Here is a 23,852-nt window from a genome sequence, read left to right as displayed (position 1 = left end):
CAGCTTCTCTTTATCACTTTCTCCCTTCACTCCTTCCTTTACCCCCTCTCTCTCTTTCAGAGAAAACCAGGAGAAGATGATTTATTATTTGCTGCTGGACAGGAAGGAGCGCTACCCCAGCTATGAGGACGAGGATCTACCTCCCCGAAATGATGTCGGTGAGGAAGATGATGGTGCCTTTTTTTGTCTAACAATTAACAGTTGCAAAGGGTAAAACAAGGTGTGAATTGAAAAGGGCAAAATAGTTCAAATGAATAAACTGAATAAATCCAGCACATTTTGACAGGACAAATTAGTTCTCTTTATTATATAAATAACACATATACTCACTGTCCACTTCCCGAAGTACACCTCCTTGTATTTGCTCTCTTTGTCCATTTTATCAGCTCCACTTACTATATTCAATTCAATTCAACTTTATTGTCATTATACAATACAGGGTAGTACAGTATAACGAAACACTATCGGGCTACTTTTCCAGTGCAGTAATATAAGATAAATAGCAAACAGTGCAAAGACAAAAGACAGTAAAATACAAGATAAAATGTGCATAGTCAGTAAGTACAAGTATCGAACGTAGACAAAATGTGCATAGGCAATGGTTATAACAGGTATACTGGACGTATAGACAGTATGTGCATAGTCAGATATTGAAGTGTAAGAGATATATAGACAGAAATGTGCATGGTGAATTACAGTAAAGTACAGTAAATGCAGAAGTACTAGTGGTGCAAAAAGAGATGTAAACAGTGATCTGTATATAAAGTGTACAGTGCAGGTAGAGAGTAGCAGCATAACGTTCAGGTAACATCTTAACTAAACAGTAACAGTATAAATATATAAATATACTAGAAATAAGGCTTAGTCAGGGATGAAGTGCACAGCATACAGTCCTCTGAGCAAGTGGAGCTCAGTGTGTAGTGTGCTGGGTGATCAGGCTGATCAGTAACAGACTGTAGTGTTGTTGTTAAGCTCAGGTCGATGCTGCCGGTGTGACCAGATGACAGCTCAGGGATAGAAACTGTTCTTGAGCCTGCTGGTTCTGGCTCGGATGTTCCGGTACCTCTTTCCGTTTGGCAGAGGTCGGAACAAGGGGTGGCTGGGATGCGTGGTGTCCGAGGATGTGTTGATGGCTTTCCTCTCTCATCGCTTGTTATATATGTCCTCTATGGGTGGGAGGACAGTTGCGGTGATGTGTTGAGCAGTTTTGACCATCCTCTGCAGGGCCTTGCGTTCAGCAGCAGTGGTGTTACAGACTGTAGTCAATCTGTTTCTCTACATACTTTGTTAGCCCCTTTTATCTTGTTCTTCAGTGGACAGGACCACCACATTTGGCTGGTGGATCATTCTCAGCACTGCAGTGACATTGATGTGGGGGTGGTGTGTTGCACTTGTGCAAGTAAATTAGATGCACTCCTACCTTGTCAGTCCACCTTGTAGATGTAAAGTCAGATGATAGCTTGATGATAGATCGAGCTTATGGGTAGAAACTATTCATTAAGCGGGTTGATCTAGCCTCGACGCTGTGAAATCTCCTGCCTGATGGTAGGATGGTGAACAGGCTGTGTGCTGGGTGGCGCTGTCTGACTGGATCTTTTTGATCTTTCTGAGGCAGCGGGACTGGAAGATGTCCTGTAAGACTGGAAGCCTGTTGCCTATGATGGCTTCTGCCATCTTCACCACTCCTTTAAGGGCCTTGTGGTCATAGGCCATGCAGCTGCTGTACCAGGCAGTAATGCAGCCCATGAGGATGCTCTCTATGGTGCATCTGTAGAAGTTGGTGAGGATCTGAGGAGGCAGATGAAACCTCCTGAGCCTACGCAGGAAGAAGAGATGCTGACACAATAATGTTGGTGTGGAGGGACCATTAGGCTCCATTGATGAATAGGGGAGAGTGACCACCCATCTCCACGATCATCTCCTTTGTTTTGCTGATGTTGAGACAGAGACTGCTGTCATGGCACCACTCTGACAGAGCGCTGACCTCATCTCTGTAGGCTGTTTCATCTCCATCAGTGATGAGGCCTAGGATGGTGGTGTCATCAGTAAATTTGAAGATGATATTAGACGTGTGTTTGGCTACACAGTTATGTGTATACAGGGAGAACAGGAGGGGGCTGAGCACACATCCATGGGGAGCCCCTGTGCTCAGAGTCAGTGTGGAAGAGAAGCTGTTCCCAACTTTCACCACCTGGGGTCTGTTCATCAGGAAGTCCAGTATCCAGTTGCAGAGATGTTCAAACCCTGTGAGCTTAGGAATGAATTTAGCAGGGATGATTGTGTTGAATGCTGAGCTGTAATCTATGAACAGAATTCTTACATATGTGTTCTTTCTGACCAGGTGTGTGAGACCAGTGTGTATTGTTAGTGCAATGGTGTCGTCTGTGGATCTGTTAGAGCAGTATGCAAATTGGTGAGTGTCCATGGTGGCTGGAAATGTTGAGCAGATGTGACCTTTGACCAGCCGCTCGAAGCACTTCATAACTGTAGATGTCAGTACAACAGGGCGGTAGTCATTCAGGCAGGTGACAGACAATTTTTTGTGGACTGGAACAATTGTGGTTTCCTTAAAGCACTTGGGAATCACTGACAGTCTTAAGGAGAGATCAAAGGTGTCTTTAAGTACATGGCTATAGATGCCATCAGGCTCGGGTGCCTTGCGTGGGTTAACTGCCCTGAAAGATTTCACCACAGGGGAATGGCTAGAGTCCAGCTCTTCTCATCTCCTGGGAGTTTCTGAGCAGGTGAGGTGTTAGTTGCCTCAAAATGAGCACAATGAGCATTAAAGTTCATCTGAGGAAGGGCCTCTATCACAGATCACACCTTCTTTGTAGTCAGTGATGGTTTGCGGGCCACTCCATATACATCAGAGCCAAGATAGTTGGTTTCCACTCTGTCCCTGTAGCTCCTTTTGGCCAGCCTAATGGTCCTCAGGTCATATCTGGCTTTTAACTAACTTAACTGACTTCTTGTAATTAGCTGGGTTACCAGCTCTTAGTTTGGCTCGAACCTCAGCATTGATCCAGGCTTTCTGGTTGGGAAATGATCTGACATTGATTTTTGTTACAAAGTCTTCAGTGCATTTACTCATGCAGCTTGTGATGAGGTCAGTGTATTCTGTTGATGTCTGTGCCAGCCGCATCAAGGAATATCTTCCAATCTGTGGATTTCAAAGCAGTCCTGAAGTGTGAAGATGGCCTCCTCACTCCATTGATAGACTGATCTGAGAACTGGTTTTGCCTGTTTAAGTCTTTGTTTGTATGTGGACTGAAGAATAGAGGTGTGATCAGTTTTGTAACTGTCCTTGATTGCGGTGTAGCAGTGGTCAAGAGTCTGTTCTTCTCGGGTGGGAAATTTAATGTGCTGGTGGCATTTGGGCAGAACCTTCTTCAAGTTTGCTGTGTTAAAACCCCCAACCACAACGAAAACAGTCTCAGGGTGAATGTTCTCAATTTTTTTTGTATTTTGTATTGTATTGTATTTTGTAGTTTCTATTGGTCATCCACTAGTCCTTCATTGTTGATCAGTTTATGCCTACAGGACGCTGTTGGCCAGATATTTTTGGTTGGGTGACTATTCTCAGTCCAGCAGTGACACTGAGTTGTTGGTTTGTATCAGATCAATGCTGAAAATGAGCCAATGTTTATGTTTATTATGAAACATTCAGTGACTAAGAAAACCAGCTAGCTGTTTTAATCGCTAACAACTTTGTGTTACATTTTCTCACTCGTATACTTTTAAGGCATCTTTCTTGTCAACAAAGTCACCTGTTTGTTTTCTTACTGTATTTACTAATAACATGCTGGCTTAAGTGTTTTAATATTATTATTAAAATTATATAACTACACATATATAACTACAAATATATAACTACACAATAAACAACAAGAAAAAATATAATTAAAGCAAGCATTTTTTTTTTATTCAAAAAAGTATTCGCTTGTCTGCCTTCACACGCGTATGAACTTGAGTGACACCCCATTCTTAATCCATAGGGTTTAATATGATGTCGGCCCACCCTTTGCAGCTATAACAGCTTCAACTCTTCTGGGAAGGCTTTCCACAAAGTTTAGGAGTGTTTATGTGGAATTTTTGACCATTCTTCCAGAAGCACATTTGTGAGGTCAGACACTGATGTTGGACGAGAAAGTCTGTCTCACAGTCTCTGCTCTAATTCATCCCATAGGTGTTCTTGGGGTTAGGACTCCGTTCAGGCCAGTCAAGTTATTCCACACCAAACTCACTCATCCATGTCTTTATGGACTTTGCTTTGTGCACTGGTGTACGATGGTGTACATTCGATGCTTTGCATTGCACTTGGTGATGTAAGGTTTGGATGCAGCTGCTCAGCCATGGAAACCCATTCCATGAAGCTCTCTACACTGTTCTTGAGCTAATCTGAAGGCCACATGAAGTTTAGAGGTCTGTAGTGATTGACTCTGCAGAAAGTTGGCGACCTCTGCGCACTATGCACCTCATCATCCACTGACCCCACTCTTTCATTTTTTGTGGCCTACCACTTCGTGGCTGAGTTGCTGTCGTTCCCAATCTCCTCCACTTTGTTATAATACCGCCGACAGTTGACTGTGGAATATTTAGTAGTGAGGAAATTTCATGACTGGACTTGTTGCACAGGTGGTGTCCTATCACTGTACCATGCTGGACTTCATTGAGCTCCTGAAAGCGACCCATTCTTTTACTAATGTTTGTAGAAGCAGTCTGCAGGCCTAGGGGCTTGGTCTTATACACCTGTGGCCATGGAAGTGTTTGGAACAGCTGAATTCAATGATTTGGATGCGTGAGTGAATACTTTTGGCAGCCTAGCATAGGTACCACAGGAGAGGTAAGCCTCAGGAACGAGATCTGTGTACAGACCCGTCTCAGATATACGGATATTACTAAAGTTGTTTAAAGATCAGGAAAAAATCGAATTCCCTCTTACCTCAAATGTAACTGATCAACCAAAGACATGTTTGCTTCTTCAGTTTTGCACTAGAGATGTGAGGCTAATGTAGCTAACACGTAGAAAGCTCATGTATTTAAATAAGCATAGTGCTAATTATGTGCCTAAACTAATACATACTTATCTAAAACTGTGTGGAGTTGTTTGGTAACCTCTTTTAGACTTGAATATGTGGTTTCTGACACTGTATGACACTGTTATCTATAAGAATGGGCAAAAGTACATCAGCTAAGAACAGTAGCAGTAGCTACTACGTTTATCAGAAAGGAGGTAACAAGTACTTAAAAGGATTTAATGTATGACAGATGTTAGTCTTGTATTCTTCCAACCAAAAACATCCCTGAAGCTTATGTAAAATGTCAGGTACTGATTACATGCTTTAAAAAGTGTATTTTTTAACTGGAAAAAGTCTGTTGAATGTCAAAAGGAACATGTCTTGCATTATGTTAAAGGGAAATTCCACCCATTTTTCCAAATTTCTACAGTTGAGATGTAAACAAAGTCATTCAGAGCGGTTTGATATGAAACTGCCGATTTCTTTACAGTGGTGGTGATAGGAACCAGGGGTCTCAATTTCTACAGCACAAATACAGCCATTTTATTTGCTATGCAAAATGACCAGTGAACCTACACGCGTCTTCTGAGTGTTTATATGTAATGAAGATGATGGTTAAATGGGTAAATCTGAAATATCCCTATTAATACAGCTTGCATTTATTAAACGAATCAAATGCAGTGGGTTAAAATCTAACCTCATTTGGTTCCTATTGCCGGAGTTCAAAATACCCCCCTGGTATTCAGGGGGTGCCGTGTTGGCTGGATACTCCATTGTTGGCTGGCTGCTCACTCACCACAGCAGCGCTGATGTTTCTTCTGGAAAATCTCTTTTCTAATTTGTTAATGCTCTGTTCCTCACATTAACTGAGATCTCAGCTCTTCTTTTATCTTCAGTTTGAGAAATGAATGAGAGTTCCCTCTTTACACCAGTCTTCTGGGAAAACTGGGTAAGTTTTCAGATTTACAAATATGCTACAGCATAGTGTAATGTCTTTCAGAGGAATCCCAGGCATGATTACCGTTGCTAGGCTGTGAAAGACTTGACTACATGATCCAGTTTGTTACAGCACCACCCTGAGGCAGAACAGTGCAGTCGCTCTGGTTGGATAACAAAGAAAAGACTGATTGTGGATGAAGCAGATAAACAATTAACTTTCCCTGAAATTTGTATCTGAGTGTCTATTTTTTCCCTCATGGACAGCATAACATCCTAAAGAAGTTATTTTCAGGGACTCTCCAGAATTTTATTTTTAAGACATTCAGGGGGTTGAAGAGGTTAATTAAGGGACCTTGGACCCCCCAGGACCCCCTGTATTTCACACCTTGCCTATCACCACCACTGTGAACAGTTCTGTCTCTATAAGTTTATCTAGAAAAGAGCGTTTCACACCAGACCACTCTGAATGACTTTTCCTCAACCATTTTATTATGCAGAAAATGTGAAAAATCAATGTAATTCCACTTTAACTCATTATTCAAATTAGCATTGAACTTTGTGACTGTGGATTTTGATATTGCTGGTGGCAATTGCTATACATTGCTGTGTAAAGATCTGCAGTGCCTATAATTATGAAAACATGGAAACGAAAGAGTTTTACTACTGTGACTCAGGGGTGTGACCAGTGTGACAGGTCTGACCGGTGCTTGACCCTAACTCAGGGCTAAAGGATAATTTCAGTTTCAGGAAATGCTAGAAAACCATAAACAGTCTGAGCTCCTGGTGACTTTTGGCTTTACTCTTTTGCCAGCAGTGCTTGGATTAGATTTTTGCTTTTAATTACCTGAGGCTGGAATTTCACAATGTTATCTGATTCAATATCTTCTGAATTGGTTTAAATTAATAGGCATTAAAACAGATTTCAGGGTTCATTGCAGTTCAGAAGCCACAATCTGATCTGATAACATACAGAATGCCCGCCCTGAAGCGATGGCCTGTTTTGCAAGTGAGCATTCACAATGCATGTCTGCCTTCAAGAGCTATCGCCCACAAGTGCTCCAAAAATGCAGAGCACCTGGTTTAACTTCTAGATAAAGTCATGAGCTCCGAGGTAAAAAAGAACAAGTGAGATCAGATGGTGTAACCAGCGAGCATTGAAGTCCCTGTAGTTAATGAATAATGGGATGTTAACGGGTTAAACAAACAGCACAGTTCAAGTGCAGTCATGATTTCAATGATTTTTAATAAATTAACATGTTGCAGTTGTTGGAAGAAAACCTTGTATTGACAAAATGGTAACCTTACAGGAAGTGGAAAAAACAAACTTTACTTTCAATGTAAATTAATGGAACCAGATGTTTTTCCAAGTCATTTTGGGACGTTTCTTTTGGTCCATTCATCATGAAATTGGCACACAATGTAAAGGGCGAGAGGTATTTTCACATTATGACAATAACTGAAAAACTTAAAAAATCGAGATGCAAGGTTTTTTTGTGACAGCAGTGATATATTTTGATATATTTGATATTGCTGCTGTCAGAATAAAACCTTGTATTTCCATTTTTGTCATTTTTCAGTTTTTTTACTTTATTTGCAAATACCTGTTGTTGTTTACGTTGTCTGTAAATGTCATGATGAATGGATCCAAAGAAACGGGCCAAAATGACTTGGAAAGACATCTGGTTCCATTGACTTACATTAAAAGTAGAGTAGGTTTTTTCCTTCTCCTGTAAAGTTACCATTCTGTCGATACAAGGTTTTCGTCCAACAACAGCGATATATGGATATACTCTACCAAATACGTTCAAACTGCAGTCCTTCAGTAAAAAAATATTTAAAGAACAATTAGGTATGAGCAGTTAGACCCCATTGTTTTGAAGACAAAGTGTCTCAAAGTGTGGAAGTCAGTGTGGTACATTAAAAATTGGCACATTTTTTTTGCAGTTTTCTTTTGTGTTTTAGTGAAAATAATGATTTGACAGTGTAAAACTGAGCTGCGTTTGCTGATCCTGTACTGGCTGTGTTTTTGAGTTCTGTTTAAAATAAGCTAAATTGTCACTACAGAAATATTTGGTAAAGCTTCGGAAGTGTTATGGTCGTTTTGGTAGTGACAAAATTTAATGTTCAGTCATTTTTTTTAAACAAAAAATGAATCATACTTAAGCTTCATGATCACTAAAATCAAAAGGATTTTAGTCTCAATTCCAACTTAGTTTGAATGTCCTTCAACTCAGGCTTATATTCAACGTGTGCTTAGATCCTCCCCGTAAGCGCGTGGACTCTCCGATGCTGACCCGTCATGGCCGCTGCCGTCCGGAGAGGAAGAGTCTGGAGGTGCTGAGTGTGACGGACCAGGGTTCACCTACACCACCCCGCAGAGCACTGGACACCTCTGCTCACAGCCAGAGGTACATTTAAACCCTTCATTTGGTTTAGTGAGTTAGATAAGATAATTATAGCAAATGTTAGTTTAGAGTCTTTATGCAGTCCTAGTCTGTACTAACAATGGACATATCTTAAAGGTGCTTGTAATAATGTGTTCTCTATGTATTCAGGCTGCTTTTACGAGCTGAGGCTCCACGGCACTTAGCTAATTGTTCGGCCTTTCTTTTGCCAAGTCCAGCTATCTGTAAGCCACATACACAGGTTCTATGTTTCTGTCCAAAACATCCAAAAATCAAAGCTATTACTTTGCACTGGTCCGCTTATACATTCAGAGCTTCAGGTAGATGTTAATATTTAAATGTTTAGTGTACGAGAGCTGTCAGTTTTCACAGTTTTCACACTTTTTCATTAATCAAGTTTCATTAATCATGACAATATCAGGGATTAGTAATTAGTAATATTGTAATATTGTACCGTAGCATGTTGGTGTTATGATGAGGTGATGAAAATCAATCCAACTGTTTTGTGAATGAAGATGCTTAGCAGCAACTCAGATGTAGTACATGCATTTTTAGATGCATTTTAAATGCATTCATGCCACAGGATGAGCAATCTGATCAAATGACTTGAGTGTTATAGAGCAAGGGTCATCAACATCAACTCAAAGCTGCATTTCCTCACTACTGAGGGACAGAAAACCAACTGCAATCACAACACTTCAGTGATTAAAGGGGAAATCCACGGACTTTTCAAATTTTCTGCATAGTTACAGTGGGGAGAACAAGTATTTGATACACTGCTGATTTTTCAGGTTTTCCCACTTGCAAAGCATGTAGAAGACTGTATTTTTTATCATAGGTACTCTTCAACTGTGAGTGATGGAATCTAAAACAAAAATCCAGAAAAATACATTGTATAATTTTTAAATAATTAATTTCCATTTTATTGTGTGAAATAAGTATTTGATACACCAGAAAAAGAAACTTAATATTTGGTACAGAAACCTTTGTTTGCAATTACAGAGATGAGACGTTTCCTGTAGTTCTTGACAAGGTTTGCACACACTGCAGCAGGGATTTTGGCCCACTCCTCCATACAGATCTCCTCCAGAGCCTTCAGGTTTCGTGGCTGTCGCTGGGCCACACGGACTTTAAGCTCCCTCCAAAGATTTTCTATTGGATTCAGGTCTGGAGACTGGCTAGGCCACTACAGGACCTTAAGATGTTTCCTACGGAGCCACTCTTTAGTTGCCCTGGCTGTGTGTTTAGGGTCGTTATCATGCTGGAAGACCCAGCCACGACCCATCTTCAGTGCTCTTACTGAGGGAAGGAGGTTGTTGGCCAAAATCTCACGATACATGGCCCCATCCATCCTTCCCACAATACGGTGCAGTCGTCCTGTCCCCTTTGCAGAAAAGCATCCCCAAAGAATGATGTTTCCACCGCCATGCTTCACGGTTGGGATGGTGTTCTTGGGGTTGTACTCATCATTCTTCTTCCTCCAAACATGACGAGTGGAGTTTAAACCAAAAAGTTCTATTCTTGTCTCATCAGACCACATGACCTTCTCCCATTCCTCCACTGGATCATTCAGATGGTCATTTGCAAACTTCAGACGGGCTTTGACATGCGTTGGCTTGAGGAAGGGCACTTTGCGTGCACTGCAGGATTTTAATCCTTGACGGCGTAGAGTGTTACTGATTGTTTTCTTTGAGACTGTGGTCCCAGCTCTATTCAGGTCATTGACCAGGTCCTGCCGTGTAGTTCTGGGCTCATTCCTCACCTTCCTCATGATCATTGATGCTCCACGAGGTGAGATCTTGCATGGCGCCCCAGACCGAGGGAGATTTTCTGTTATTTTGCATTTCTTCCATTTTCTAATAATTGCACCAACAGTTGTTGCCTTCTCACCAAGCTGCTTGCCTATTGTCCTGTAGCCCATCCCAGCCTTGTGCAGGTCTACAATTTTATCCCTGATGTCCTTACACAGCTCTCTGGTCTTGGGCATTGTGGAGATGCTGGAGTCTGACTGATTGAGTGTGTGGACAGGTGTCTTTTATACAGGTAACGAGTTCAAACAGGTGCAGTTAATACAGGTAATGAGTGGAGAACAGGAGGGCTTCTTAAAGAAGAAGTAACATGTCTGTGAGAGCCAAAATTCTTACTGGTTGATAGATGATCAAATACTTATTTCACACAATACAATGGAAATTAATTATTTAAAAATCATACAATGTATTTTTCTGGATTTTTGTTTTAGATTCCATCACTCACAGTTGAAGAGTACCTATGATAAAAATTACAGTCTTCTACATGCTTTGCAAGTGGGAAAACCTGAAAAATCAGCAGTGTATCAAATACTTGTTCTCCCCACTGTAAATGGTTAGCATGTCATCAGAGTCCTTCGGAGTGGTTTGGTGTAAAATGTTCAATTCTCAAAAAACTTGTAAGTCATAATTGTTCACAGTGGTGGTGATAGGAACCAGACGCCTGAAAAGTTTAATGGTTTTAAAAGCGCCTTTGCAGACAGGTATTACATGAAATAATTATGAATACAATACATGATGTCTATGATAGTAGTTTTGCGATAACATTGTGGTCCAAAATGTACTTTAATCAATTTATTTGGTGGAGGAATACAGAAAGTGTTTTCTTAGTCAAAATACTCCCCAAAGAAAACTTATTTTTTCAGCTTTATTACTGTTTTACCATCATCAACATACAAAACGAAAGCACATGAAGGTTCAGTGGTTGTTTTGAATGGTAAATAAGTGGTTATATTTGTGTTGTAGATACAAATAGTTATGACCCCTGGTTCCTATCACCACCACTGTAAGGAAATCAGAGTCTCTGACAATGAACCAATTTACAACAACTACTGTAAATGACCTTGATTACATCTCAAACACTAAATTATGTATTAAAGAATTGGTGGAATTCCACTTTAAGGGACCTTCTAAGAAATACATATCATACATATCACTGCTGTCGGAAGAAAACCTTGTGTCTTTTTTTTTTTAGTTTTTCAGTTTTTGACATAATTTGAAAATACCTGTTGCCCTTTACACCGTGTGTAAATTCCATGATGAATGGACCAAAAGAAACAGCCCAAAATGACTTGGAAATATCTCTGGTTCCATTGACGTACATTGTAAGTAAAGTAGGTTTTTTACTTTTCCTGTAAAGTTACCATTTTGGAGATAAAAGGTTTTCCTCCAAAAACAGCGATATGTTAAATGAACTCTTCTCAACTAATCTGATTTTGCCTAAATTTGAACTAACTGTTGTATGTAAGTCATTTAAATCACTCCTGATGCTGAACGGGCGACACATTGTGAAATCCATTATAAGTGATGTCCAGGCCTGATGTGCCAGATAGCTTGTGTGCTGCAAGATCTTTATACAGAATACGCAGCAGTTTACCTCGTCTCTCACTTTGTTATATAACATGCCATATACCACTAACACTGAAACACATGGGCCATTGAGAATATCAGGTCTGACTGTGCTGTTTCTCTGTGTTTTGACAGATCTCGTTCAGTCAGTGGAGCTTCGACAGGTCTCTCCTCCAGCCCCCTCAGCAGCCCCAGAGTAAGTAACTGTCCTCAGCAGAGGAGTCATCCACACCCAGTCTATCATTTAGCTTCACTGAAATGCCTCTGAATTAGATCATTACACCGGCTGCCTTTATTTTTGCCCTTTTGCACTTTTTTTTTGTCAGGTCTATATACGATACAAAGGGCAGTAAAGCTGAATTGGCTGTAGTTGTTGTGTTTTATTAGTCTCCATCTACTTCACACTGTCCCATTTGGAGTCATGACTCATGCCATAGACCTGCTGAGATACAACATTTTCTGTCTTGGATCTAACCCTGTTTGTAGTGCAGCACAGTTTATTTATTAACTCACAGCTAACACAATAACAGTTTAAAGGGGTGGTTTGGAGAAATATAGAATTTACAGTTTTACCCCTCCTGCTGAATGTAGTCTTTTAGCTGAGACCTGTCTGGTGTAGGAAGTTTACTTCTTTTGTTCTGTACTGGAGCTACAAGGCTAATGTTGCTAACAAGTAAGCTTATAGCCAATAGTTAGCATCCTACAAACCGTGTGTCTAAATGTACAGCATATTATTTACAAAAATGGACAAGTATGTTTGCTAAAGCCTGTTTCGCACCAGATGCGGTAACCGCGCCACATGAAGCACCGCACAGTGCCATGCCCAGTATGTTCCTATGTTAATGAGTGTAGCCTTTCACACCGGCTGAATACATCATGCCACACTGCGGCAGCGAAAACATGCGCTTTGGCTCCATTTCTGGCACGTGCCACGTATGGCATGCTAGTAGTTTCTATGCAGAAACAGTAGGGAAATGCAGTGTCTATGGTACAGTGTACAATCTAGGCTAATAAACAAATCAACAGATCTAGGGGTTTTTTTTTTACCTAATTTTCTCACCAATTTAGTCATCTCCAATCCCACCCGCTAGTTAAGACTCCCCCAATCACACAAGGCTGTCAACACTACATGTGAAGCACAACCACATCTTTTCGAACTGCCGCTCACTTACCTAGGTTAATGTTATCGACACATCTACAACGCATCTCCTCTTCATATAGAACGACATCAACTGGTGAGAAAGCCAGCAACAGTCATGGCAGCTAGTCAAGATTTTATTGTTGATCTCTTTATGCCATCTACATACATTTTATATGAGTAGTAAACAGATAATACAGATATTTATATTACGTAAAAGATAATACAAAAAGCAGCCGCTCTTGCTTCATGATGCCTGTCATGCCTGGTCTGAAATAACAGTTTTGCATTGCGTCTGTTCTTTTCTTTTTTTTTTTTTAATTCTGCATAATAATAGGTTAGTGGTTAAGATGTAAACAAAGTAACTCAGAGTGATTCGATGTGACATTGTTTGTTGTAGTTAAACTTGTCGACTCAGATTTCTTTACAGTGGTGATGGTAGGAACCAGGGGTCACATTGTCTTCAACACAAACATAGCCATTTTATTTAAAAGAACCAAAATGACCAATGAACCTTCATGAGTCTCCTGAGTTTTTAGATGTAATGTTGATGATAGTAAATCTGAAGAAATAAGGATTATCTTGCCTCAAAATGCCCTGCATGTATTGCTCCACCCAATATTTTTTATGTGTTTTAGGCTAAAAAAGTTATTTTAAAACTAATCATAAAAATTATAAAACAATGTCTGAGGTATCAGACAACATATTCATAACCAAAAATCAAAGCAAAAGAAGCAAACTTTGTCTTGGCTTCAGCACTACTTTTTGGCAAAGGGGAAAGGGGTGCAAGTAAATAGTTTTTTTGTCCAAACCATTGCTTTAACAACGTTCCCCTAGAGGTCAGAGACGTATCTGTTCTTGTTGTGGTCAAAACGTGTGCCATTTTTCCTAACGTCAGTTCCACGCTCAGTTTAACTCTGTTCTTGCTAATCATGAACCATAGCTTTTCATTAACGCTCATCACCATTGCTCTCTCTTTCCATCTCTCCATCCTTCTTCTGTCCTCCTCCATCCCTCTGTCCTTTCTCTCCCGCCTCGTCAGAGTCCCGTTTTCACGTTCAGCCAATCAGAGGTCACTTCTGCTTCCAACACCCAGTCCAAAGACCCCAAACCGGGAAGTGTCACCACCACACCCCGGGCAGCCCCTCGTGTGCCCGACCAAAAAACCCAGACGCTGCCGTCCAAGGCGGCATCCGAGCGGCCCCACCTGCAGTCCATGAAGTCCCTCCCTCTGCAGACGCCCCCCTCCCCCTCCCCATCCCCCTCCCCGCTGCTGTCCCCCATCCCTCGCTTCTTCTTCTTCCCCGCTCCCTCCTCCGTCCTCAAGTCCGTCACTAAGACCGTCTATCCTAACTCTGCCCATGTGTCGCAGGTCACCCCGCAGGGCTCCCCGCTCCCCACCCCCCTCGGGACCCCCGTGCACCACTCCCAGCACCCCTCTCCCACCCCGCCCTCTTCCTCCTCCTCCTCTTCCTCCTCCCGAGCCGAAGGGGGCGGCGGCGGAGTGGGTGGGGGCTCCCTCTCCCTAACCCCGCCCTCTAGCCCCGGTGGAGGGGGCGGGGGAATGGCTGCCAGCAGCTCCGCCCACTGGAGGACACGCCTCAACTCATTCAAGAACAATCTGCTGGGCTCGCCTCGCTTCCACCGCCGCAAGCTGCAGGGTGAGACACAGCGTTATTTCAACATTATCATTTAATGCCTTCAACTTTCTCGCTCATAAATCTATAACTTACATGTTAGATTCATAGTAGTTACTGAATAATACTGAATAATAAATGTCTTAAAGAGCTTTTTTGAACAGTAAGGGTTTGATTGAATGGTGTAGTGTGTAAACACTAAACATACCATTCACACCTTGTTCCATGCAGTCCACAACTAAAAAAAAAAACAGCCCGTTTTGAATTCAGTGTTGTAGTAATGTCACAAAAAACAAGGCATTCACGTATACCTGCTTATCCAGCTAACAACAGTTTAGCCCCACCCACTCATGCTGAAATTATAAGGAGTATTTCAGCCTGAATGTGTGAGTGGGGGTATATGTCTGTCTGTCTGCCCTGCGATGGACTGGCGATCTGTCCAGGATGTTTCCGCCTTGGATTTAATATGTAAGATAATATGAATATAAGTATTTTGATAAAGTATGTATATTGCAGTAAATTAAAGTGCATATATGCACTGACTACAGTAAGGTAGTAAGCCGAGGCTGAAATAATAATAAATCGCATCTTTTTTTTTTTTTGGTAAACGTTGAAAATGGATGCCACAGACCTGAATACCACACAAGGGTTAAATTCTAATTGTAAAAGTATAATTTATACATCATTGTATGAAAAGCATTTTCTGATAAAGAAACTTTCATTTCTTGATTTTTGTTTTACCAAACGTATTACTGTTATTTGCCAGAACTTCTTCCCTTAAAGCACAGAGCTCTGTTTCTAAGAATTTTGGTTTTCTTCATTTCTTTTCTTTTTTTGTGTCCGTTTTGGCAGCCAAACTTGCCAAGAGTCTTTAATATGAATGACCTCATTCACAAATAGATTTTGATTGGCTCTTGGCTTGGACACGGGTGAACATACTGCACTGATGTGCTCGTTACTGCCACAGTGACTTTATCTATAGCTCCTGTTTACTGTACATTTAGTGTGATAGAGTCTGGCCCACTGAGCTACAACTGACAATTGTAACATGACTGCCAACATGCAGTGGCAAATGGCTCACCATCCCGTACACCAACTGGCTCTGGCTTCTGCACTCAAATACTGCTCTAGATGTTTGACAGGGAGTCATACAGCTAACAAATGAATATAAAAGGCTTTCTATTTCATATATAAAGCACTATTTGGGTGTAGTAGCCATTATTTTATGACCTACCTAAGGCATTACATAGAAAGCCATTTGACATTGATCCTATATTCTAGGAAACATTAAAAAGCTTTAGCTGACCTCTTTGGGTCACTTGTCATTATATCTTTATATTCATAGGAATGCAGGTCATTCTCAAAGAAAGTCTTATAGCCCTTGCCAAGCTTGCTGCTCTCAAATGAAAACTGCTCTACTAAATGAATGGTGTCTTTATCATGAAAAAATACATTAATAATAAATCCTCTACATTCTCATTCACAACCAGTGTCACTACTGTAATGTTTTCCCTACTGTGACAACTATAACTGCATTAAATCTGTAAGGATTCTACAGTGGCTGGCAATGTAGGTCATGTTCACTGAACTAGCAGTGCTGATTAGGTGGTTTTGTCTGTTTGTCACTTATATGCTTCTGTATTTTGTCTGTATCTTAACTTAAATCTGTCTGTAAAGAACTCTGTAAAGTATATGTCAGATTTCTGTTCTGTTGGTATAGCCTGGTTTGCCTCTATCATGCATGCAAAATAAACAGTCCTGAGGTTTTCTGAGCTCTAAGTAGAAATGCTTCACATCTTTTTGTTATTTTTAGTTCCTACATCTGAAGACATGTCCAGGCTAACTCCAGAGTCAAGCCCAGAGTGAGTAGCAGGCATGATGGGATGGTTGTGTGGTTCATCGTATTGGGATGTCTATCAGTGTCAGAGTGATAAAACCCTGTGTTTGTTTCTGGCAGGTTGGCTAAGAAGTCCTGGTTTGGGAACTTCATCAGTCTGGAGAAGGAGGAGCAGATTTTTGTGGTGATCAGAGACAAACCACTGAGCTCCATCAAAGCCGACATCGTTCACGCCTTTCTATCAGTTAGTAACCCGTCTTCTCTTCTCTTCTCTTCTCTTCTCTTCTCTTCTCTTCTCTTCTCTTCTCTTCTCTTCTCTTCCTCTTTTCTCTACTCTTTTCCTCTCTTCCCTTCTCTTCTCTGCTTTTTTCCTTTATTTTCTCTTTTCTTGTCCTCATTTTATTCTTTTCTCTTCAGTTCTATTTTATTACCTTCTACCTTTTCTTCTGTATAGTTATCATCTTTTTTCATGTCTATTTTCTTCTCTTAATCTCTTATTTCTGGTGTTTTTCATGTCTTTTTGTTTTCTATTCTTCTCGCTGTTTCTCTCCGCTTTTCCATTTTTTTCCTTTTTCTCTCTTCTCCTCAGTTGTCTTCTCTACTCCTTTTTAAGACTGTTCTCTTGTTTTCTTTTTTTTCCAGTTCTTTTTTATTCTCTTCTTCTTCATTCTCTCTATTTATCATCTATATTCTTCTCTTCTTTTGTCTTCTGTTTTCTTCTCTTTATGTTTCACTTCTCTTTTCATCTTCTTTTCAGCTCTATTCCTTTCTGTTCACTTTTGCTGTTTTCTACATCTCTTTTCTTTCCTTCTCTTTAGTTCTCTTCTCCTTTCTTCTCTTCGCTTCTCTTCTATTCTTTTCTCCTTTCTTCTCTTTTCTTCTCTTCTCCTTTCTTCTCTTCACTTCTCTCTTCACTTCTCTTCTTTTCTCTTTTCTTCTCTTCTCCAGTTCACTGGTCTTCACTTCTCTTCTCCTCTCTTTTCTTCTCTTCTCTTATCTTCTCTCCATCTCTCTATCTTTCTCTTCTCTTTTCCTCTCTTCTCTTATCTTCTCTCCATCTCTCTATCTTTCTCTTCTCTTTTCCTCTCTTCTCTTCTCTTCTCTCCATCTCTCTATCTTTCTCTTCTCTTTTCCTCGCTTTTCTTCTGTTCTTTTCTCTTCTCTTCTCTTGCTCACAGCTGGAACAGAGATCCTCTTTGAAAGTCTTTTTCTCTCTCCAGATTCCCTCCCTTAGCCACAGTGTAGTCTCTCAGACCAGTTTCCGGGCAGAGTATAAATCTTCCGGGGGTTCGTCCGTCTTCCAGAAACCTGTGAAATTCCAGGTGGACATCGCCTTTTCAGAGGGAGAGAGGGAACGAGAGAGAGAAAGGGAGCGGGAGAGAGAGGGAAAGAAGGAGAATGGCATTTACAGCGTCACCTTCACCCTCATATCAGGTCAGAAATTACTGAGAATTTAAATAAGAGTTATTAAAATAAAACACACTTTGGTGACATAATTCTGTACCTGTATACTAAGGTGTTAACTATATTCACACAGAGTTCTATTTTTGTTCTGTATGTGTGTTCGGTGCATGTGTTTGTCGCTTAGGTCCTAGTCGCAGGTTTAAGAGAGTGGTGGAGACCATACAGGCCCAGCTGCTCAGCACTCATGACCAGCCCTCTGTCCAGGCACTAGCAGGTGGAAGCTTTTCCTACTGTATTGGGTTGCTAAAAGCTAGTCAATGTATTCAGTCCCATGAAGTTTAAAGGGGACGTGTTATGCTTTTCCAGTTTTTCCTTTTCATTTAGGGTTTTATGTAGCTAGTATTTGCACATGTAAAGGCTCTGCAAAGTTACAAAGCTCAAAGTACATGCCAGAGGGACAAACTCTCTCCCACAGAAACCACTTTTCTCAGCTGCCTGAAACACCTCACCTTTTCTCTATAACAAAGTGTTGTCATCTCATAACACAATCGTTATTGGCTGCCTACCGGCAAGCTTGGTACGCCCTCACTCAATGCACAGCAGCTACTGGAGGTGAGAAGAGTTTGTTCGGTTTTGTAGCCGTGTCAAGAAGACGCTGGCCTGACTTTCAGGAACAGATTCTTTTCAGTGGTTTTTTGGTTAGAACGAAGAGAGCCCAGTCATCTTTGAGAGCCATTCTTTATATTGTTGTGCCCAAATTTTATTTCCTGCCCATAATCCACTCCATTGTCTACTGAACAGTGAGAACCATCCAGTCATAGAGATAGAGGGGGTTGCTTTAGGCTACTTAAAGGCAAAATAAGCAGGATTTGTCAGTTGCTGTTTAAACACACACCTCAGAGTTGGCAAAGAGAGAGAGAGAGTAGTGCAAAGAAAAGTGGGCCAGCAATCCTCCACAGTGATGTAAAAAACATATCGCAAATGTTTGATTACAGTTACTGCCAAGAGGGGCACAGCCAGTTATTAGGTTTAGGGACAATTACTTTTTTACATGGGTGAAATAGGTTTTGAATAAATCCATATCCTCAGTAAATGAAATGAACATTCAGAAGCTGCATTTTGTGTTTATTCATGTTGTCTTTATCTTATATTAAAATTAGTTGGATGATCTGAAACATTTACATGTGAGAAATTAGCAAAAATAGAAGAAATTGGTGGGGGCAAATAGTTTTTCACAGCACTGTATATATAGTATTTTTTATGTGTTGTGCATTATTTCTTAATAATAAATATAACTATATATTAATATAATTATATAATATAGTACTACTATTATAATATCATACTACTAATATAATAACACAATTCTCTTTCACAGATGAGAAGAATGGTCTCTCCTCTCGCCCCCCCGGCACGCCCACTCGGCAGAACTCCCGACGCTCGGAAGGGGGTGGAGATCGTGGTGAGAGGGCGGAGCGTGGAGAAGCAGCCAGTATGGCAGGCAGTGGAGGTGTCCTTCAGCGCAGGGGGTCTGGCAAGGACAAAACCCGCCTCCTCTCCTCCAATGGAACCCAGTCTCAGCCCTGAAAAAACTCTACGGAAACAGAGCAGAGCCTACAGAGTGGGCTGGGACCCGCTCCTTTAACCTCAGACCCTGAAAAATCCCCCCTTTACCCACAATCCCCAAATCACAGACACACTCTGCTCACACACGCTCATCGCTACCAGAAAAACCTGTAGTCCAAATACAGCCGAGAGAGGAACCTCAAAGAAATGGATGATCCTGCTCATAGAGATGCACCTGGATGAATGAAAAACACTCAAACAGCTGGAATCTGATGTCACTCGAAAAGTACAGCAAAAAGTACAGCGGATCTCAAATCTGAATAAAACATACAGACTTTAAAGCATCTCAATGTAAACTTCAGTTAGCTATCAAGCATCTCACAGCTGGATGACTGAAAGTGATCTGGAGCCAATAGTAAGCTATAACCACCCACAAACTAGTTAACAATCAGCAGAGGAAAAAATACAGGAGGTGGGACAGAAATGATTGTGTCTTTTTTTATGATCATCTTCATCAATTTCATCATCACTATCATCACCATGAGAAATGTCACTGCGGTGGACTGTAATTTGAAGATGATTCGGAAGCTAAATCACCAGAATCATTAAAAAGAAGAAGATTGATAAAAGACGGAGTAGAAACAGGTTGATCGAGACGTGGAACATCAGTGGTGAACGGGCATCCAGAATTTTGACCCCAAAGCGGCAGCTTGAATCAAATAACGGACTAATTAATGGACTTTTGACCCAGTGTTTGGTCCTGTCCATATCAGCACAAGGAAAATATCGGTGATAAACTCACCATAGTAAAGCAAAGCCTTCTTGTCGAGAAATTTACTTGTTGTCACATGTTGTGGATTTACTGAAGACATTACTCCTTTAAACGTTCAGTAGATCCACCACTGTGTCAAGCATCATATCTGGCAGTGTCCAGTTAAATCTACCAATGAGAGAGAGTCTCAATCCCTAATGTAGCCACCAAGTGCTGGACATACTTTCATGAGGTGATGTTTAAAGCTCCTTAGACACCTTCGAAACGACAACAAAAAATGAGAAGAACAAAAAACAGTCCAAATCTGGGGAAGAAGAGAAGGACAGGACAAGCAACTTCACTTTTTCTCCGTATGATGACAACAAAGGTCCAAAAGCCCTTTTTGGTGACGTGGTTGCCATCAAACGAAAAATATACAAGCAAGTGAATGTCAAAAAAGCTATTTTAAAAGTATTTATTTGCTTTAAAGCTATGTTTATTTGAGTAAATGTATTTTATTTATACATTATTTATTTATTTATTGTTTATTTATATTATTTATTTGGGTGTTGTGGAGACTGGTCAGCTCAGAATGGCAGGCACATCAGCTGTGGGCCAACAAAGCCACCAGAATGAAAAACAGATGGATAAATTTGTCACATTTGTTTAATTTTCCCAAATATATTAAAACGATGCTGCAAAAAAAGTCCCTAAAATCTGCCATTTCAGTTTGGTTTTATATGAGTTTTCTCATTTCATTTTCATTTCACGTTCATTTCTTTTACATAAGAGAGAAAAACAAAGAAAAAGAAACAACAAAATCAACAAAAGAACTTTGAAAAGTCAGAGTTTCACACCTTGGAGGTTCCTGCTGGGGAAAAAAAGATTACAAAGATCATCCAAGAAATTAAAAACGGTCTCAAAACTGAACAGACCCTCAGAGAAGTAGAGGAGGACAGGATGGAGGGAAGGAGAAGGAGGGAGGGGTTCAATCTCTCTGTTTTCTCCCTCTGTCTTTCAGAATGTTACCCACAAAAGCCCAAAGCTTCGGACTCGTGCATACATGAGGCTAGTCTCTTGTACCGAACGCGAGCAGTATTCACAAACACATATTCTCAAATACTCACAAACAAGACTGTCTCAGTGGACGGCTGCTGTCAGTGAGAATGCTCTTCTTCTTCACACAGATAAAATGAGATGAAATGAATGATAACTGGACTTTAAAAACTGGAATGCACTGTCTTAAAAAAAAAAAGAATTGTATCCGAAACATCCGGTCCCTGCCCTGCCCCCTCCCATGCGAACCGGTGAAGTGCACAGCTGAGTGCAGATTGAGGATCTGTGGGACGTATTTTGTTTTTGAGTTCATTAGGGTTGAGATTAAGTTTGGAAAGGAAACCTGATCCTAAATCTTCACTTAAAGGAATCAGCTTTTACTCCTCACAATCTAATCACAGTCACGATGCTCCACCCCCTCTCTCTTGCACACTAAAACTCTCTTTAAACCCTCCCAATGCGTACAAGGAAAGCAATGAACACGATAAGGAAAGCAAGCTTTTGTCCTGGTTGCACCTTTGCCCCCCAGTCCTTCATGCCACCCACCACTCACCTTCATTCTAGGTCCATTTAAAAAACGTTTCTGTTAAATGAATACTGGCAGTGTTCACTGGAGAGCAGACCTCTGTTTCAGCACTATTTTTAATGTGCCTCATCAATTTCCCTGAGCACTTCACATTTAGGGAGCCCTGGCATCATCTTAAGGGCCATTCTGTTGCAGTATTAGGTAGATGGTGAAGGATTAAGATAATATTAATGTAGACTTCAAATTCGTTGAGAAATCACTGCGATCTGACGCAAATTGATCAAATCTGAAAAAATGGCACGCGTAATTGTGCATAAGCAGCAATGAGGAGTTCAATAAGGTCTCATCCATACGTATCTGTATATTTTAAAAAATTAGCCATGCTCACTGTGTTTTTGCATATCTCTCCAACCACAAGAGAAAGCAAAATGACTCAAAAATGCTTGAAGGAGCATGCCAGCCGAGGAGCGAGTGATAATACCTCATACAATTTTGATATCATACACCTCAAGAAAAACATTAGCGCACTGCGCTAAATATAGAGTGGACTGCAAAGCTAAAGCAGAGATTTTCTAACAAAATAATGGCACCACATTATATTCAAATACTACAAATACTATGTCCTTTGACCTGGAGGCCATCGGCTGACCTGCAGGCCAAACTTTGCAATTCGATTCAAACAGTTTCAACATCCGGTTTCTGCCAGAAAATAAAAGGTTAAAAAAGCAGAAGGAAACCTGTCGCTTGCCATGGGTTCGTTTATCCATATTCCAGAAAGTTCTGTCTTTAAAGAAAAAAGCGAATTGCTTTGTTGGAAAGGGGTATAAGCTAAAAGTGCAATAGCTGGAACAACCTGAAACATGCATTTTGTGTACAATTTGAGCCAAACACAACACGCAACTACTGATTTTTGTCTGATTTCAGACATGTTTTTGTAACTTTAGCTTGGCTGTTATTTTTAGGTTTATAGGTTTCTCCCCATTCAGGAAGAGGAGCCTTTTTTTTTGTATGACTGGAAATAGCTCTGTAGGGATGGCGGTAAACTTAGCGCCATCCCTACAGAGCTATTTCCAGTCATACAAAACCAGGCATTTGACCTGGAGGCCATCTTTTTAAAATAGACAGACTTTTTATAAAAAGACTGAACAAAAATACTTCAAAAAATACTGCAGTATTTCAATTTGAATGTTTCAACTGGGCTTTCTCTAGCAAACCACTCCATCTGTTATGAATGACTGCTGTTAATTTTCTACTCTGCTTGCTTAGCAAGCTAAGGGCTACACAGCTAGCAACAACAAAATGAAAGACAATAGAGTACATTTCTCATTCTAGACTTGATTAACCCAGAGAAACCAATTATTAGATGAATAATATTACATTTTAACAACATTTATGAAATTAGCTTAACTGGCTAATCACTGAGGTTAGCCTAGCGGAGAGCAAGTGCATTCCTACTGAAAAGCTCAGTTTTTTCACTTTAACTTTAACCAACCACCGTAAGGTAAAGTTGATGGTGTTGTAATATAAACAGTACTGAAACAGAGGTCTGTACAACATTGTAGAGGTTAATTTATGACCACCATAAGAGTAATCTACACATTTATAGCCACCTGGTGTTTGGTAATGATGAGTCAGGACAATAGCAATACTGATGCATCATTACAGCAGCAAATAATGAAAAAAAAGTCAGAAAAAAAACTATTCTGAACAGCACAATGATAAAGTCATGCCAGGCATAGTGGACTCGATATGTCTGCACAGCAAACAATCCTCAAATATTTGCTGTATAGACACATTGAGGATTGATAATGGAGGAAATTAAATGAATAAATGAGCAAGTGAATTCAGCCTGGACTTTAAATACACTCTAAATGCCTTAGTCACACACGTATGAAGTGATTGGCACATGCACTCCCAGCCTTTCCCATGCAGTCACAGGTCAACTTGAACTAATGCACAACTATCCACACAACAGTGAAGGGCGTGCCAGAGAAAACCTTGAGGTCATTCTGTGTGTGTGTATATATAAGCGTGAGCCCTCAGAGCGTTAGAATGGCAGGAGGGAAACGACACAGGCAGTGTGGACACCAGCTGTGTGTGAATGTGAAACTCAATTGACCTGTTTCTGCCCCATCCACAAATGCATTTTTGTAGCAACTGTTGTTAGGGTGGGCAAGGTTGCCATCATCACTGTTCGTTGT

At 40.7% G+C, this 23,852-nt stretch overlaps 1 protein-coding gene across 4 annotated transcripts in view; it reads left to right on the top strand.

Moving 5' to 3' along the window:
• The window catches only part of si:dkey-16p21.7 (serine/threonine-protein kinase BRSK2), a 38,407-nt gene extending 17,048 nt beyond the window's left edge, over positions 1–21,359 (top strand). For 3 of the 4 annotated variants that reach the window (XM_017697447.2, XM_017697444.2, XM_017697446.2), the window contains 9 exons: positions 61–158; positions 8,215–8,365; positions 11,872–11,932; positions 13,917–14,535; positions 16,325–16,373; positions 16,469–16,592; positions 17,569–17,782; positions 17,937–18,026; positions 19,131–21,359. In XM_017697447.2, coding sequence (XP_017552936.1) covers positions 61–158; positions 8,215–8,365; positions 11,872–11,932; positions 13,917–14,535; positions 16,325–16,373; positions 16,469–16,592; positions 17,569–17,782; positions 17,937–18,026; positions 19,131–19,339 — 1,615 coding nt within the window. In that variant the 3' untranslated portion in view covers positions 19,340–21,359. The remainder of the gene's footprint in view (positions 1–60; positions 159–8,214; positions 8,366–11,871; positions 11,933–13,916; positions 14,536–16,324; positions 16,374–16,468; positions 16,593–17,568; positions 17,783–17,936; positions 18,027–19,130) is intronic. The other variant, XM_037544675.1, reaches the window with a different exon arrangement.
• The last annotated feature ends 2,493 nt before the right edge of the window (positions 21,360–23,852 follow it).

The sequence above is a fragment of the Pygocentrus nattereri genome, chromosome 14 (assembly GCF_015220715.1).
Source record: "Pygocentrus nattereri isolate fPygNat1 chromosome 14, fPygNat1.pri, whole genome shotgun sequence".
Classification (NCBI taxonomy): Eukaryota; Metazoa; Chordata; class Actinopteri; order Characiformes; family Serrasalmidae; genus Pygocentrus; species Pygocentrus nattereri.
This window is presented reverse-complemented; position numbering and strand designations above follow the sequence as displayed.